Raw genomic sequence first — 18,139 nt, 5'->3', positions numbered from 1 at the left:
TTAGTTTTGATATATGCTTGCGGCAAAACCATAACAATGCTAATGATCTGATATTAGAAATAATATTACTGCCTATAATAAAATATTGAATCTATATCATTGCAAGTATTTCATGTAATAAGAATGAGAAGTATACATAAACTTTTATTTTCTTAAAAATCTGTAGTCGTTGAAATTCACCGAAGATAAGAAATTACCGCTGCATGTATTGCCTTCAATTTGAAGGTATTGCCTTCAAATTGAAGGCAATCACTCCTTCTCTGTCTTGTCCCTTGAATGGGTCGGCCCTTATTTCCTCAGCCTGCTTTGCATAGGTTTCTTTCGCCGCAGTGCTTTTTTTCCTCCACTCTGTGGCAACATGTTGAAGATAAGTCTTCCCATCCATCGATCCTAAAGTTTATACAAAAAAAATATGTTTATTCTTTTTATTCGCAGTCGTAATGTAAAATTCTAATTTTCTGCTTCATCAAATATAACTAAGTCATCTGAGTCATAGGGTTCTTTATTCATCAATTGTACATCACATGCATTCATCTTACAATTGCATACACTAACCCTGGAATAACAAATAAACAATGGTCAAATAATATAATAACCGATACAATTCAATAGCTTTAAATACTAGTCGATTACACTTTTATTATCATTTCAGTTCACATGTTCTTATATAGTTAAAACATCCTATATTTTAACCTTTGAACTTTTAACCGTTACTCAAAACGATCCGACTGAATACATACAAACATCATATATTCTATACAAACGGTATACGGTTTGAAAATATCAAAATGTAAATTTACAAACAATAAACAACAACTTCATGCAAATTATCATTACAGATAATTTGAGCTTCGTATATAATGTCTTTATAATATAATATAAATGAATAATCATTTATCATCAATACACATGTACATATTTAACTTCATGTGAATCTAGCTTGAATGTTCATAATCAGGGAAGATAATCCCAGTGTAATATTTCCAAAGTGACAATGAAATATCTGTCATAGTCAAATTATACAGGTAAACAATAAAATACAAATGCTATCGATTTACACAGTTAAGTAAACTCACCAATTTGTGGAACTGAGTTTGTACAATATTAAACATCAACAGCTACACTATTTAACTTCTATCCTAGTGTCCTTATACAGATCAATATATCATGGATCTATGGTCAATACATAATATCATTATCTGAAATCAATAATATAATTATAAGTACAAGATTCTATTAAACAAATAAATCTTTACAAAAAGGTACTTTCAATTATAAACAAACATAATATCATCTGACTTGTTTACATTTAAATGTCTACGTCATTATTGACAATACCATACCATAACATAGGTCAAGGTCACTGTTAAAATAAATCAAACTCACCCGTACAGCGAATACACAAAAGCTCTCAAAACAAGCAAATCACATAATCATCTCTCAAACTAAAATCTCACACTCACTTGGACATTGGGGAAACTTACTTTTACCTTGCATGTTAATGAAATATCATAATCAGGATTCATACTTCATCCATCTGTCAGAACAAAGGCTCTCAATGTAAATAAATGTAACTTACCAAATTATGCTATATTTGTGGTTCCTGACTGAATATAAATGTATCCAATATCACTGAATGATTCAATCCTTCTATGAAAAGTAACTACAAAGTCTGGATACTAAATAATTAAACTATTTAAACTTTTGTAAACAAAGACCAAAATTGACCAGCCATTTAATTTGAATTCCCTCTATATAATATATCACAAGACCACCAATGACCAATAAAATAAGACCTAATCACAAGTAGATTGCAAACGAATCACCTACTTCAATAAATCATCTGCAAGAGATATTTAGAATTAGTACATATAATATAATCAATGCATCCAGGGTGAATGGCAGAAAATCCACTCTACCACATCCTCCCCCTGGTTGCAAATGACGTCCTCGTCAACCTAAAATATAAACTATATAATCTCTCCCCCTGGTCTTGAGAGAAAGAGACGTCCTCGTCGACTAAATAAAAAAATAGATAAATAAATAAATATAAAAACATGAACATAAAAAAGGGAATACTAACCTGTATCAGTGACAATCTTCAGTAAGGCATCTTTTACTCTATCTTCAGATCCTCTGAATACTCCACTGGATACAGCATCCTTCAAAAACTGTGCCCTCATTAACCAATCTGTATTAGGCTGAATCTGTTTACACACAAAGTCCTTATATTTAGTTGTTGCTGTTGATGTTTTTGTGCGGACAGATCTTCGTGGAATGTCTTGTATTTCATCTTGTTCATCTTGTTCATCTTCTTGCCCAGGTTCATCCGAAGAAACAGCTTCCTCAAGTTCTACTTCTGCATTGGTAGCTGCTTCCTCTAATTGCTCTGAAACTGAATCTTCTGTCCCATTAGAAGAAAGAGCGTCCTCTGTATCTTCAGTTTCCTCTTGTTCTATGACACCCTGCTGATCTCCGTCAGTCGGCGGTTCATAGACTTCAGCTACTGGTTCTTCAGACTTATCATCATCATCACTGTTTGTGCTGATATCTGTGTCGTCAGTAGGCTGTGTAATCAAAATCATGAAAGACTCATCCTCGCTTTCACTGTCAGTATCTGATGAAATACTGACTGGAGGCTGTGGATCCTTTGTCAAAGGTTCTCTTCTTGTCGTTCTTGGTTTTGGTACTGGTTTAGTCTCTTTCCTAGGTCTTAATCTGGGTTTTGGTTGTGGTGTATCTTCCGGTTCTTGTTCATCCATGGAGACGGAACCAATTGGTAGCAACAAGTTGCGATGTAAAGTTCTCTTTCTCCCTTCACCATTCTCTTTTCTCACTACGAAAACTGGTATCTCCGAGTTTGGTTGTTCCAATATGATGTAAGGATCGTTTTCCCATCTATCAGAAAGCTTATGTTTTCCTTCGAATGCTAAAATCTTAACGAGTACTCTATCTCCTGTATTTAATACGGCTCCTCTGATCTTTTCATCGTATCCTTTCTTTTGTCTAGATTGTGCTTTCTCTGCAGATCGTAATGCAAGCTCGTAAGATTTTCGTAGTCTATCTTTCAGTTGTTCAACATACTTCGTCGTGTTCTTCTGAGTAGTGATGTTCTCAATTCCAAATACAGTATCTATTGGAAGTCGAGGTTCTCGTCCAAACATTAATGAAAATGGTGAATATCCAGTAGTATCCTGTTTAGTGCAGTTGTATGCATGGACAATTGGACCAAGGTATTGTTTCCAGTTGCTCTTTTGATCATTTTGCAGTGTTCCTAACATGTTCAGAAGTGTTCTATTGAACCTTTCACACTGGCCATTTCCCATCGGATGGTAAGGCGTTGTTCTCGACTTCTTAATTCCTGTAAGTTGGCATAGTTCCTTAAGAAGTCGACTTTCAAAATTTCCTCCTTGGTCCGAGTGTATTCTCTGAGGAAGACCATAATGGATCACATAGTTGTTGAAAAAGGCTTCCGCCGTTGTTTTAGCTGACATGTTCTTTGTCGGAATGGCTTGTGCATACCGCGTGAAATGATCCGTGATTACAAGTATATGGTGGTATCCTCCTTTTGATGTTTCTAGTGTCAAAAAGTCCATGCAAACGATTTCTAGTGGTTGTGATGTTTTTATACTCTTGAGTGGTGCTTTATCATTCGGTAATCTTTTCCTCTTCAAACATCTTGGACAACGTTGAATCCATTCCTCTATGTCTTTATGCATTCCACTCCAAAAGTATCTATCTTTAACTAACGATGTTGTGCGGTCTCGACCTTGATGACCCATGTTGTTATGCAGGTAATTCAAAACGGTCTTAATCTGAGATGCTGGCAGAATTAACTGATCTTTCGATTCTCCATCTACTGTTGTTCTTCTAAATAGTATTCCATCTTTCAATATAAGTCTGTTGAAGTTTGAATGAAGTAAACGATGGAACGGTACTGCTGGAATATCTTCTTTTCGTGGTAACTTCTTCTTCATAACGTTGTCTATCCAGTATCGTATAACAGGGTCCCTCAGTTGTTCTCTCCTGATATCTACTTTTTCATCTGTTCCTATGATGTCTATATCTTCCATTACATTAGTAGATTTTGCCAAAGATTCAATGTATGGTTGTCGTTGAAGTAAACTGCATATAGCCTTAACTGATGTAATAGGTATCTTGCTGATCTCGCTGATATGGCTATAACTTTCGTCTGGTGTGCATTCCTGGCGTTGAAGCAAAGCAGGTAGTCTTGATAAGGCATCTGCATCTGTGTTCTGCTTTCCAGGTCGGTACTTGATATCGAAATCAAAAGCTGATAAAGCTGCTATCCACCTATGCCCTGTTGCATCTAACTTGGCTGAAGACAAAACATAGGTCAGCGGATTGTTGTCTGTAAGTACAGTAAATTTGGCTCCATACAGATAATCGTTGAATTTGTCACAGATGGCCCATCGTAACGCTAAAAATTCCAGCTTGTGTACAGGGTAATTCCTCTCGGACTTCGAAAGACCACGGCTGGCGTACGCAATGACACGCTTTTTACCTTCTTGTAGTTGGTATAAAACTGCTCCTAATCCAGTTAAGCAGGCATCCGTATGTAGTTCAAATGGATTCTGATAGTCTGGGAATCCTAATACTGGTGGGTTAGATAAATGGTGTCTCAGTTCCTGAAATGCGTCTTCTTGTTCTTTATCCCAGTGCCATGGTTTCACTTCTACTGATGTTTTCTTTTGTCCTTTCTTTCCTTTTCCTTTCTTGTTAGATGTTGATGGCATCAAATCTGTCAATGGTCTGGCTTTCTTAGAAAAATCTCTGACAAATTTCCTATAATATCCCACAAAACCTAAGAACTGTCTTACTTCCTCTGGATTTGTAGGTCTTGGCCAGTTCATAACCTTGTCAATCTTCTCTGGATCTGGTTCAATGCCTTTAGCTGACACAATATGGCCTATATACTTTACTCTCTGTTGGAATAATGAACATTTCTTTGGCGACAGCTTCAGTCCAACTTCTCTTAATCTCTGAAATATTCTCTCTAGTCTATCGAAATGCTCGTCTACGGTCTTGGAAAAGATAATTAAATCATCCAGGTAGATGAAACAAATCTTGGTGTGAAGATCTCCCAAACATTCTTCCATTAATCGTTGGTATGTTGCAGGGGAATTGGCCAATCCGAATGGTAACCTGTTATATTCAAAAAATCCTAGTGGTCCAACGGTAAAGGCTGTTCTCTCTTTGTGCTCCTCTAATACTTCCACCTGATGGTAACCACTCTTCATGTCTAAGACAGTATAAAACGTGTTCCCTCCTAAAGAATCAAGGATCTCCTCTATGCGTGGTAAAGCGTATGAATCTTTGATGGTAATATCATTCAGCTGACGATAATCGACGCACATTCTTAAGCTTCCATCCTTCTTTCTTACAAGCACCACATTCGAAGACCACGGTGAATGAGATCTTCTTATAATTCCAGCTGATAACAGTTGACGTAGATGGTTCCTAACTTCATCAATCATTAAAGGTGGAATTCTGCGATGACGTTGTTTAAAAGGTCGGTTATCTACTAAGTCAATTCGGTGTTTGACTGCTGATGTGTGGCCAATGTCAGTATCTCCTGTTGAAAATATATCCTTAAATCTATTTAACAAATCTTTTCCTCTATCCAATTCATCATCCTCTAGTATTTCAGTTGGTAGTTTCACTATATCTAAAATATCAGGTATGTCTGATTTTTCGGTTGGTGGTAACTCTTCAATGCTGACTGGTTGTAACTCGCAAATAATTGATCTTGGTGCTACGGTAACTGTTCTCGTGGTTATGTTTGATATCCGTACTAGTATTGGCTCTTTACGTTGACTGTTGTAGTTGACTATAGCTGGTACAATGTCAAGATCAGTTGAAAGTGTTGATTTTCTTGTAGCATGAAGTAAGGCACAACCTGTTGGGTATTGTAATTGCTTGTCCATATATCCTTTAATGACTACTTCTGTATTCGGCTGTATTGTTATTGGTTTCATCTCTGCTGATTTGACTATAGCTAATCTATTGTGATGTTTTTCCAATTCCTGGTTTCTTAATGTAAGGCATCTGAATGCGAGGTACCATGGCGTATAAAGATTTGTATCCTGTAAATACCTTGGCCCAATTGCTTTACTGATATCCTCCATAACTGAACTTAAGATGTTAGTTCCTATAAGCAAAGGTGTAGTAGAATTATAATCGCTGTCTGGAACTACGAGAAATAATCCTGGATATGTTTTCATGTAAGGTGTTGTAATTCCTTCCAGTTGAAGTTCTGCCTCTACATATCCTAAATACGGTAGTTGTAAGCCGTCTGCACATTCAATCTTTAATAGTCCTGATAGTTGTTCTAATGGCATTGCTGAGCAGTGTTTGTTGTAAAATTCCTCGCTCATCGTAGATACAGTCGATCCAGTGTCTAACAATCCTTGTGTTTTCATTCCATTCAAGAAAACTGTAACCTCATTTGCCGTACCTGCTATCCGTTGTTCCTTTGTAGTCAAGCTTGAACTAATGTGTTGTTCCTCGAAGGTTACTTGTTGAAAATTCAAAGCATGTTGTACTTTCCTTGAATTGTCCAATCTTACTCTGCATCCTACTGCTATATGACCTTGTTGTCCGCATCTCCAACATATACTATCTCCTTTATCGCTTTTTCTCCGTATGTTTCTGTCATTCGGTCGATGAATTATAGTTTCGTCCGGAATAAATGTTGTAGTTGAGCTCGGATTCTTGGTGTGAGTTGCTGTTCGAGTTTCTTTTTCCTGTAACTGTGCAGTTAGTTTCTGAACCATAGCCTTCAGTTCTGTTGTTTCATCTGATGTTATGTTCTCTTTGTCTGGTAAAGATGTACTGCTCTTTTCCTTAATCACGCAATCTTGACGGTGTTGCTCTTCTATTTCTCTCATGGCTATCAATAGTTGGTTGAATTCTTTAATACGGTCAAACTTGTGTATGGAAACCTTTCGTAGTTCTGGTCGTAATCCTTTCCAAAATTTTGATCTAAGCATATCATCCGTATCTTGTTCGTAAATCTTACCTCGCTGTAGTGCTTTATTAAGAATTTCCTCTAGTCTACAACCCCATGATGATACATCTTCGTCGGCTCCTTGACATGCTGTGTAAAACTGTGCAAGAAGGACTTCTTTGACGTCTACAGATCCAAAGATGCAATCCATTCTGTCTATGACATCATCAACGGTTGCTTCAACTCCTAATCGCATAACGATTCGACTTGCTTCTCCATGAACAGAACGTCTTATGGCTTGAGCTATGATCTCATGTCGGTAATTCTCCTTGATAAGACATGCTACTTGATATCTCCAAAGATCGTATGAAACATCATCTCCTTTGTCATCTCCGGAAAAGATAGGTAACTTCGGTATGTATGGCATATATAATACATCGTCCATCTTTGACGTGGAAAATTCCTTCATCCAATTCTTAAATGCATCAGTTGTATCGGCATTCGGTTTGACTTTCATATCCTTAAAAGCTCTAACGATGTTCTGTATATCCTGTTCGGTCAACTCCTCAGACATGATGCTTATCCTGATACTTACCTTAATGTAATAATTTTTCTGAAAGAGATTGAATAAATCAACAAATTTTAATGTACCTGCAATTTAAAAAAATGATTAATATCAATGTGAAAAGTATATATATAAGTATCACTCACCAGTCGGTCACTGTATCTTCAATCACACAAACTGAATACCTACCATTGTGTGATCACATATATATATAATACCTGATTTACCTTGAAGATATATTAGGCTTATAACCTAACCCATATGTCAAACCACCAAACAACTAACCAAAGCAAAACTCAACCAACCAATAGACTGACAATACAACACCAACTAAACTCAATGCACTATACTAACCTTTACTACAGTATCCTATCTGCTGTAAGAAACAAATACTACTTGTACTATACTTACAACAGTGTACTTCTATATATGCACCTATGTATATACCAACACTACTAACCTAAACTTACATACCCAAACTGATGTAAAACACTAACTACCTAACTCCAATCTACTATCTATGTACCTAATGAGTACTGAGTATACCTACTATGTATTCAACTAATGATGCTAATGTCTCATAGAGTTCCTTGTACTAACTTGTGTTCATTGTGTAGATCTTACCTTGTCTCTTTTTAAATATGAGTATGTGTGTGTGTGTGCTATGGGGATGGGATAGCTCTCTCTCAAAGGGAAATCTTTATTTAACAATGACCTTTGTATTATAATTACAAATGGCAAACTATAAGTTACAATTATATAATAATACTATATTCAGTATGCAAACTGAAACTACCTTCAAATCTATGAATGTACAATTTTACTTATCAAACTACTTTTAATGCCAAAAACTGTAATTATCCAATTTCAGAAAAATTCCAAAACAGTAAGTTAAATCTCAGAATAAATTCCAAAAGAATTCAAAATAAAAAAAAATTTGAATAAGTTTTCAATAAAGTAATTTAAAAAAAATTTACTGGTTTCAAAATAAATAAGTTTAATAAAACAATAATTATCTACACAAGATACACAATATACAAACAAATTAACCAAAGTTTATGCAATAATCTATCAAATGTTCAATTCAAGATATAAGAGTCTTTCTCTGTTACAAATTCAAGTGTTTTTAGTATCTAAACAAATAATACCAATCAGATATACAAATGTATTAATTTACTTTCAGGCCATATTCATTATTCACAAACTGAATATCTAAAGTCAAATTTATATTTATAAATCAATTTATAAAATATCAGCAAGTAATATTTAATACAAAATTTAAGTCATTCCAGCTTCCACTGTGAAGATCCATCCTTGGAATAAACCATTAACGTGGGCGCCATTGTAAAATTCTAATTTTCTGCTTCATCAAATATAACTAAGTCATCTGAGTCATAGGGTTCTTTATTCGTCAATTGTACATCACATGCATTCATCTTACAATTGCATACACTAACCCTGGAATAACAAATAAACAATGGTCAAATAATATAATAACCGATACAATTCAATAGCTTTAAATACTAGTCGATTACACTTTTATTATCATTTCAGTTCACATGTTCTTATATAGTTAAAACATCCTATATTTTAACCTTTGAACTTTTAACCGTTACTCAAAACGATCCGACTGAATACATACAAACATCATATATTCTATACAAACGGTATACGGTTTGAAAATATCAAAATGTAAATTTACAAACAATAAACAACAACTTCATGCAAATTATCATTACAGATAATTTGAGCTTCGTATATAATGTCTTTATAATATAATATAAATGAATAATCATTTATCATCAATACACATGTACATATTTAACTTCATGTGAATCTAGCTTGAATGTTCATAATCAGGGAAGATAATCCCAGTGTAATATTTCCAAAGTGACAATGAAATATCTGTCATAGTCAAATTATACAGGTAAACAATAAAATACAAATGCTATCGATTTACACAGTTAAGTAAACTCACCAATTTGTGGAACTGAGTTTGTACAATATTAAACATCAACAGCTACACTATTTAACTTCTATCCTAGTGTCCTTATACAGATCAATATATCATGGATCTATGGTCAATACATAATATCATTATCTGAAATCAATAATATAATTATAAGTACAAGATTCTATTAAACAAATAAATCTTTACAAAAAGGTACTTTCAATTATAAACAAACATAATATCATCTGACTTGTTTACATTTAAATGTCTACGTCATTATTGACAATACCATACCATAACATAGGTCAAGGTCACTGTTAAAATAAATCAAACTCACCCGTACAGCGAATACACAAAAGCTCTCAAAACAAGCAAATCACATAATCATCTCTCAAACTAAAATCTCACACTCACTTGGACATTGGGGAAACTTACTTTTACCTTGCATGTTAATGAAATATCATAATCAGGATTCATACTTCATCCATCTGTCAGAACAAAGGCTCTCAATGTAAATAAATGTAACTTACCAAATTATGCTATATTTGTGGTTCCTGACTGAATATAAATGTATCCAATATCACTGAATGATTCAATCCTTCTATGAAAAGTAACTACAAAGTCTGGATACTAAATAATTAAACTATTTAAACTTTTGTAAACAAAGACCAAAATTGACCAGCCATTTAATTTGAATTCCCTCTATATAATATATCACAAGACCACCAATGACCAATAAAATAAGACCTAATCACAAGTAGATTGCAAACGAATCACCTACTTCAATAAATCATCTGCAAGAGATATTTAGAATTAGTACATATAATATAATCAATGCATCCAGGGTGAATGGCAGAAAATCCACTCTACCACAGTAAAGTATAAGCCATTTAACAAAAATTGAAAAGTATAGTGCACAAAATAAGAAACACCAGAGGAAAAATACGCACATAAAAAGGAAGACCATTATACATGTTTAATTTACCTGACAACTTAATGTCCTGATGTGTAAAATCAATATATATAAGCCTGTATGACAAGTGAAAAGTACAAGTGTCCAATGAAAATGACAAAAAAATATACTTAATGACCAGAGAAACGCACCACTTCCATTTTACGAATAAGAAGGTTAAATATGACGTAGAATATATATTTGTAAATACCGTTTACATCAATTGTTTAAATAGTGAACAACAAAGTTATTTTCAAAGAGTACATTATTGGTTTTTTTTCTCCTACTTATATTCTATTTTATAAATATTTCTTTCAAATCGGTGAAATCTGTCTGTTTCACGTTATTGTGATTTACTCTATGAAAATGATTTAGTTTTAATACCAATTTACCTTTAAAAGCAATAATTCATATGAAATATTTAAAATTATTATACCATAGTATGTTTTTTGTATTAAAAAATAATATAGTAGTTGTGTTAATAATTCTTTTTATAGTCTATTGTCCAGTCAATAGTTTCAAAGACTATTACCCCGGATAGTAGTTTTAAAATCATAATTCCCGTACTTTTTTGTGCTTATTTTGTTTTGGACAGTAATATGTCATTAACTTTTCTGTTTGGATTTGTGTGCTTGGCAATGTAAAAACCTGAAATCGTAAAAAGTATATAATCTGTTTGTGTCGATTGAAGGACAAATTATAAAGAGAAAGAAAATCTTCGCGCGCATTTTTGAAAGATCTACAAAATAGTAACTTATTTATAGCATGGGTCTGTCGTCATATTCTAAAATTGTATTTCGGTTTAGTGTACTTTAGCTAGAATAATATGCACGGAAAGTTTAACACAAGTATTATTACTCTTGATTGCAAATAATGAATTATTTAGATATACAACACGGACTATAAAAACCATAAAAAACGTATTGTTCATCTTGTGTGTGACAATTTTCTTTTCTTTCAACAACAACCCGACCATAGAACAGACAACAGCAGAAGGCCACCAAGAGGTCTTCAATGCAGAGAAAAATTCCCGCACCCGGAGGCGTCCTTCAGCTGGCCCCTAAACAAATATATATACATATACTATAGTTCAGTGATAATGAACGCTATACTAAACTCCTATGACTGTTTTTCATTATAATAAAACACCTAATGACTGGTTGTGCGGGTAATATCAAGTATGTTGTCCCTTCGCAAACCAACTATTTCTCTCGGCTTCGCCTCGAACAATGGTTGGTATTTCAGGGACAAAAAGCTTACTATTTCCATCATATCCAGTCAAAAGGTGTAAACAAATTTTCTGTGTAGATTCAACAATGTCAATTGTGTTTGCTTAATAAGCAGTTTCATATGAATAACGTGTAACGCCAAATTATACTAATTTGATAAAAAATAACCTCGTTCAACACTTCTTGCAAATAAGGAGTATGAATTTGGCCCCTTTGTCAATATTTTTGACTTTTTTACAGTTTGTCCACCTTGTCTTCTAGATTCTTTAGCATTTCGATTGCCAATCCATTCCTACAATCAGAAGTAGAGTATAAAAAAGTTATTTTTTTGTACAATTTTTACAGAAACAAAATTCTTTAATATAAAAAAAACACACCTTTATTTTAATTGCTTCTAAATACTAGATCTAGATAAGTGGAAGCATTAATCCGAATGTTATGAATAGATAACAAGTGCATTGACTGGCATTACAACAATGTCAGAATGGACTGAAAAACAGGTGGAATGCGAGGCTCTGTCGATTATTTTCCATCGTTTTGTTTATAGCTGACTATGCGATATGACCTTTGATCATTGTTAAAGGCCGCACTGTGTTTCAGTTGTTTTAAATTTCAGTGTCATTCAGTCAATTGTTGAAAGTTGTCTGATTGGCAATCATACCAAATCTTCTTTTTATTTTATATACGCACACAATATAAACGTGACTTCTATCTTTATAACAAAAATTGAATTGTTTATAAATCAGGCCGCTGGTATCATATTGGATTTTATTTGATACCTATAAAATAGTGTTATGCCGTGATTTCCAAGGCTAGAAGGTAAATTTTGAATGATTGCTTCGGCACCATTTGTTTTTAAAAGTTTGTACTTTTGACAATCATGACACATCTTCATATTTTTATGTTTCGTTTAAAATGAATTATTATGCTAGCTTCAAAATTAAAGATAAATAGTACGCGGTTTAGTTATTTGCCATATTTGATTTATTGGCATTAATTTTTGACATATACTTTATTTTGGATATTTTAAATAATTCACTGAAATCGGTGCTATAAACTGTCCTTGTGTTTATGTGTTATTTGCTAGTTTTGTGTTTTCCCAGTGCATATAATAAACGTATGCAATGTATAAAACCACATTTCCTTTCGTTTTCAAAGTGAATAAGTATGAGTGATTCATAAATCTTTTTTTGTAAAGACAAACATAGTTTTCGTAATAGTACCTTTACTTTTTCTGGTTGCAACTGAAGTTGTAAAGCAACTTCTACAATTTTTTGGTCCTTCCCTGCGGACCGCATGCCAGCTGTCCATGCAGCCTCCAACACTTCAATCATTTCTGCTGTGTAATCAAATCTGGTTCTTTTCTTGACCCAAAAGTATAACGCAAGATCATAAAAATGTGATTGTTTAGTTTTTTTGTTATATTCATATATGACTGGGGGTTGTGTTGCACGGTGTATAGTTTCTATGGTGGAAACGGTAAACGCTTTTGTTGAACCCAGTTTTGTAAAAACAAAGTAAAAACATGCAAGTTTAATTTACAGATGTTGCATATATCTTGATATAAACTTTTCATAATGTACGTATCTAGAAGATCATCTTGTCTTTAAACATGTAACTAATTTTAAATTCTCGTTTTTAAATAGATTAGACCATTGGTTTTCACGTTTGAATGATTTTTCACTAGTATTTTTGGGCCCTTTATAGCTTGCTCTTTGACGTGAGCCTATGCTCCGTGTTGAAGGCCGTACCTGGGCCTATAATGGTTTAATACTTTTATAAATTGTGATTTGGATGGAGAGTTGTCTCATCGACACTCATACCACATCTCCCTATATATATCTATAAATTATTTCAATTTTTTGAATGTTTTGTGTTGCGTTTTCTGTCTAATCAGTAAACATATTTTTCCAAGAACGACAGATCCTTAATTCTGTTATTAATTAATAGAGATATCTTATTAACTTATAGAGATATCTTATAAACTAATAGAGATATCTTATTTACTTTCAAATTAAATAAGATATCTTATAAAAATTAAAGATATCTTAATACTTAATAAGATATCTTGTTAAATAAATAAGATATCTTCAAATTTGAAAAAATATAAAAACGGCGTGCTATATAAGGCTGTCGTGATTATTGCGTTTTGTTCGTTCATAGTTATAACTCTGTTTTCATAGGTGTGTTGTTAAGTTTTCAGTTTTTAATGGTGGGTTTTGCAGATTTTTTTTGGACTTTTTATCGTTGTTTCGTATTCCCATTGATTTGTTAGTACGTTTTCAACTTGTATGAGTAGGAATTGTTGGGATCTCGTATAATGACATTCTGCATGTGTATGTGCCTGTCCCAAGTCCGGAATCTACTATTCAGTGGTTTTTATTTTTAATATGTTACATATTTGCCTTATGTTCATTTTTTGGTACATTAATGATCATTATAGCCTTTAGTTTTATCGTACATTTGTGCTTTCGGTGCAATTAATGTCGGTCTATGGGGTTGGGTGTTTTCTGACTGCAAAAGGCCGTACGTTGACCGATATCTGTTAATTTCTGGATTCTTTTTTGTCTTGTAAAGAGTTGTCTCATTTCCAATCATACCACATCTTCCTTTTTTATAATTAGGTTGTGCTTAATTTTCATATGATGAAGACATAATCTTTCAATTAGTTTAATTATTTCTATAACTTTCCTTTTTGAATCAAATTAGTATATATGAACATTGTTTTATTTCGAAAGCGTGCAAAAAACAATTAAATGATATGAATACTGGGGCCAGTTTCACGAAGCTGTTTTAGGACTAAGACATGTCTTAGGATGGTCTTACGACATATCTTAGTCCTAAGTGAATTTCACGAAGTGGTCCTAAATTAGGACATCTCTAAGACTCTTAAAGTTGGTCATACAGTTAGGACTACACAAGAGGTGTCTTATGATGGTCTTAGGATAGTCATATTAAGTTTATTTATATAAACTACATGTATGCTAATTTTGCAAAATATCCTATTTTTATCTAATTATATATCCCATTTTCCTGTTTATAACAAAACTTTATAAATGACGGAGGTTCATAAGACATGTCCCAAGATATATATATTTTATGACATATCTCAGGAACGCTTCGTGAAACCGGCCCCTGGGTTTCGGAAACAAGAATAACTTATTTGTCTTATATAAATTAAGGTCCCTTGAATCGAATTACAGGTAAAAGAGCTAAAACTGAGCAAAAATGTAACAGTTTTTATTTCAAAAGAGAACTGATATTGAATTGAAGATTAGATTTTTAACAAGGAAGAAATGAAATGGACATTCTCAGGGCTCTCAGTTTATATATGTAAACAAAGAAAGACAACTCTTTTTAGTGGTTCCCTGTATTAATATAGAACCTGTCTATTTACAACACGTTTATAACATCAAACAACATAGAGGTTTGTGCAGATTCTGAGGAGACATACCCAATTCCAATCAATCACTGATAAAGCGATACATTCATGATTATACATATACTTTTGTGAGCCCCTAACGTTGCCTTGTTGACGGCCTCTCCCCCCTTTTTAAAAAAAACAACCTCCTGGATTAGCACATGAACAGGTATTGCATTTAATATGATAATAACATGTCTTCACAGTCTTTCTTCTTAAAAATAACATACACATTCAATTCATAGATGTTGATTTGTACTTGGGATTTGTAAATCTACAACGATACATTTCTAAAAATTATAATAATTCGAAATTCGAAGATGTGAGTTAAAGTTGTTGTTATAAGACAGAATTTTGTCTAATTTAAAGAAGAAAAAGGCCATGAAAAAAATACCAATTTAAGAATATTTAAACTTTTCACCTCATAGTTGCTTGTAAACACACGTGGTTGTAACTTATTCAAATCATAGACAGGGATCTAGAAAATTCAGTGCAATTCTTGTATGAATATCAGTATAATTATATATATATATATAATACACTCGGCCAGTAAAGACAGACTCACCATCTTCTTCTTATATAAATACGAACACAATTTCTTTTTATGGTAAACAAATATGGAGTCAAATGGCACTTTCTTCAAGACTTTCTGCAATTTTGATTTTATTAAGATCAATCTGATTGGATAATGAAAAATATATTTTATACTTTGTTAGTTCTACTAGTACTAACATTTGAATTAGCGCTGGTATGCAAAATACCGAAAATTGCACAGAGGTTTAGCCAAGATTTCAAAAAGAAATTTACAATATTAAAAAAATAAATCTAGTAATAAGTAGGTTCAACATTTATAAATCCTGTTTTATTTTTGTAACTGCCTTTTCAATATAATGTAAAAATATTTTATACAGAAATTGTGTATTTATTCTTTATGAGATCTCAAAATATTACAAGATATTGTGGCACATGCAAATACTCTCTTATATATCGATATACAGATTAACACACGCAACGTACATATTTTTTCAATAATTGCTTCGCATTATGTCATAATTTGGCAATTTGCTAATTTTAATACATTTCCATCCAAGCTATTATGCAGGTATCCAACTGTTATGTAAAACCAATATATATACTGATCTCAATTCATTTTGCATCGAGCAGGTTTCTAACTGTTCCGTCACTACAACAATTTTCCAACAAAACCTAAAAAAAATAAATATAGATTCAGTTGTCAGTCTGATGTTGATTAACGTATTTCTAGGTTTCAGTTTTGAGGTAACGTTATATTTTAAAAGCCAACAAAAAGAAAGCCCGTATTACAAAACAAATAAACTTCAGTTAATGATTCTAAACAAAAACCGTCTTTTTAGAAAAGCAACCATTCGTTCAAAAAAAAAAACCAGTCCACAACATAACGTTTTTTTTTTTTTTAACTATATCAATAAAAGCTAAATTAATGCTTATAACTACTGCTATCGTTGTGTTGTTTCAAAATCCGACATAAGCATTCGCTAACCGCGGATGTTGTTTCCGTTGTTGTTTTGGGTAATATAAAAAGTACGTTGTTAACCTTATTAGTGGTAACACTGTAACTGTAATACTACGCCATAAAATACCGGAAAAGATCCGTGTTTGTATTGAGTATTACATATATTGTATGTTGTTAGTTCCTACCAGCACTTAACATCTATACTGTGCAGTATAAAAGTATACTGTTGTTAGTGTTACTAGTGGACTAATATTACTAATAGATCTCCACTAATAGTGGCTAACATTGCATGATCGGGTGGTTTTGTTCACTGCAGAAGTGCGGCATGTAAGAGGGCAATAGCTGAGGTTTGACAAGATAAATGAGTGTTGTATTGTAAGTTTAGAAAGTCTGGTGGGATTAGTGCCAATTCTTTTTAGTACGTTTAGTTGTTTTCATGGTTTTTTTTAAATCCAGTTTAAAGTCAATTGTTACACCAAGAAGTTTCACCTCGTCTTCACATTTTATGTATGTGTATTTGTATGAATACGTTGTCGATACCAATACTGGCTTTAATACAACGGTTGATTTGGGTTAAATATGTTGAATGGTCAATTTAGCGGTTGAGTGTTTGTTTTTTTACCTATGGTAATTCCCTGGCATTTTTCAGGGTTTGCCAGCCTTTTTTTTTTTTTTAAAGAGAACCATCCATGATATTAAAAAGTAAAATCACAAAAATACTGAACTCCGAGGAAAATGCAATCGGGAAGTCCCTAATCACATGGCAAAATCAAATGGCAAAACACATGAAACGAATGGACAAAAACTGTCATATTCCTGACTTGGTACAGGCATTTTCAAATGTAGAAAATGGTGGATTGAACCTCTCACTTTTACGACAGTATCATCAAATTCCGTCATATTTACAACGATGCGTGAACAAAACAGACTTAATAAATAAAATAGTCAAAATATGGGTATAGCAGCAAGGGCACTTGTTTCTGTCAATATCGGGTTTAATATCCATACCCGTACGAAAAATCACTTTTCATACGGGTATGGATAGTAAACCCGATATTGACAGAAATAAGTGCCTGTGCTGTGTACAGCAGTCATCAATGTGTTACAATCTTAAAACAAACAATTTTACAAAAAAGAACAAAAGCATCTATCAAATTAAAAACACAGTCTTTGCTTAGCGTGTCTGACGTCAGAAAATTTATACGTCATATATATAGAAAGAATTTTTTTCGTTCAATGTTTACACAAAATAATTTTATAATTTTACATGGGGAATGTTAGCATACAGGGTTAAAAAATCAAAAGTATGTTAGAATTAATTTCAGAAATAGACCGAGATTTAAAATTCTCCAGAAGTTCTGTAGAATCAACGTTTTTTCTAATTTATAATTGAACTATAACATAATGACAAATAATAGAAGAATAACATAATGACGGGATCTTTTAAAGTACAGAGTCACGTTATAAGAACCAAAGAATCACAAAAAGTCGCATATATAAAACACACCTGCAAAAATGAAAGAATTAGATAATACAAACATATTGACGGGGTGTATAAG

The 18,139-nt window shown here is 33.0% G+C and overlaps 2 protein-coding genes across 3 annotated transcripts; both read right to left on the bottom strand.

Annotated features, from left to right (window-relative positions):
• Positions 1–214: 214 nt before the first annotated feature.
• LOC139511156 (uncharacterized) lies at positions 215–16,281 on the bottom strand. The gene is made up of 4 exons (XM_071297730.1): positions 15,654–16,281; positions 12,891–13,031; positions 11,836–11,959; positions 215–390 (listed from the first exon to the last, which is right to left on the bottom strand). Exons 1-4 carry the CDS (start codon positions 15,654–15,656, stop codon positions 215–217), a joined length of 444 nt encoding a protein of 147 aa, XP_071153831.1. The 5' UTR covers positions 15,657–16,281.
• Positions 487–10,364, bottom strand: LOC139513856 (uncharacterized). 2 transcript variants are annotated; one of them, XR_011662534.1, is made up of 4 exons: positions 10,017–10,364; positions 9,514–9,636; positions 1,580–8,993; positions 487–1,199 (listed from the first exon to the last, which is right to left on the bottom strand). XR_011662534.1 is itself a non-coding variant. In XM_071302711.1 (3 exons), exon 3 carries the CDS (start codon positions 7,542–7,544, stop codon positions 2,079–2,081), a length of 5,466 nt encoding a protein of 1,821 aa, XP_071158812.1. In that variant the 5' UTR covers positions 7,545–8,993; positions 9,514–9,636; positions 10,017–10,364; the 3' UTR covers positions 487–2,078. The 2 variants fall into 2 exon arrangements, 1 of the variants encoding a protein (XP_071158812.1); XM_071302711.1 differs by having other exon boundaries at positions 487–8,993.
• Positions 16,282–18,139: the final 1,858 nt, after the last annotated feature.

This window comes from Mytilus edulis, chromosome 2, assembly GCF_963676685.1.
Source record: "Mytilus edulis chromosome 2, xbMytEdul2.2, whole genome shotgun sequence".
Taxonomy (NCBI): domain Eukaryota; kingdom Metazoa; phylum Mollusca; class Bivalvia; order Mytilida; family Mytilidae; genus Mytilus; species Mytilus edulis.
The sequence above is the reverse complement of the archived record's forward strand: the minus strand, read 5'-3'. Positions and strand labels throughout refer to the sequence as shown.

Coding starts and splice junctions, on each gene's coding strand:
- LOC139513856 (XM_071302711.1), bottom strand. CDS start 7,544: ATGTCTGAGGAGTTGACCGAACAGGATATACAGAACATCGTTAGAGCT.
- LOC139511156 (XM_071297730.1), bottom strand. Junction 11,960..12,890: donor TGCAACCAGAAAAAGTAAAG/GTACTATTACGA, acceptor TTCTGATTGTAG/GAATGGATTGGCAATCGAAA. Junction 391..11,835: donor TGCAAGAAGTGTTGAACGAG/GTTATTTTTTAT, acceptor TATAAACTTTAG/GATCGATGGATGGGAAGACT.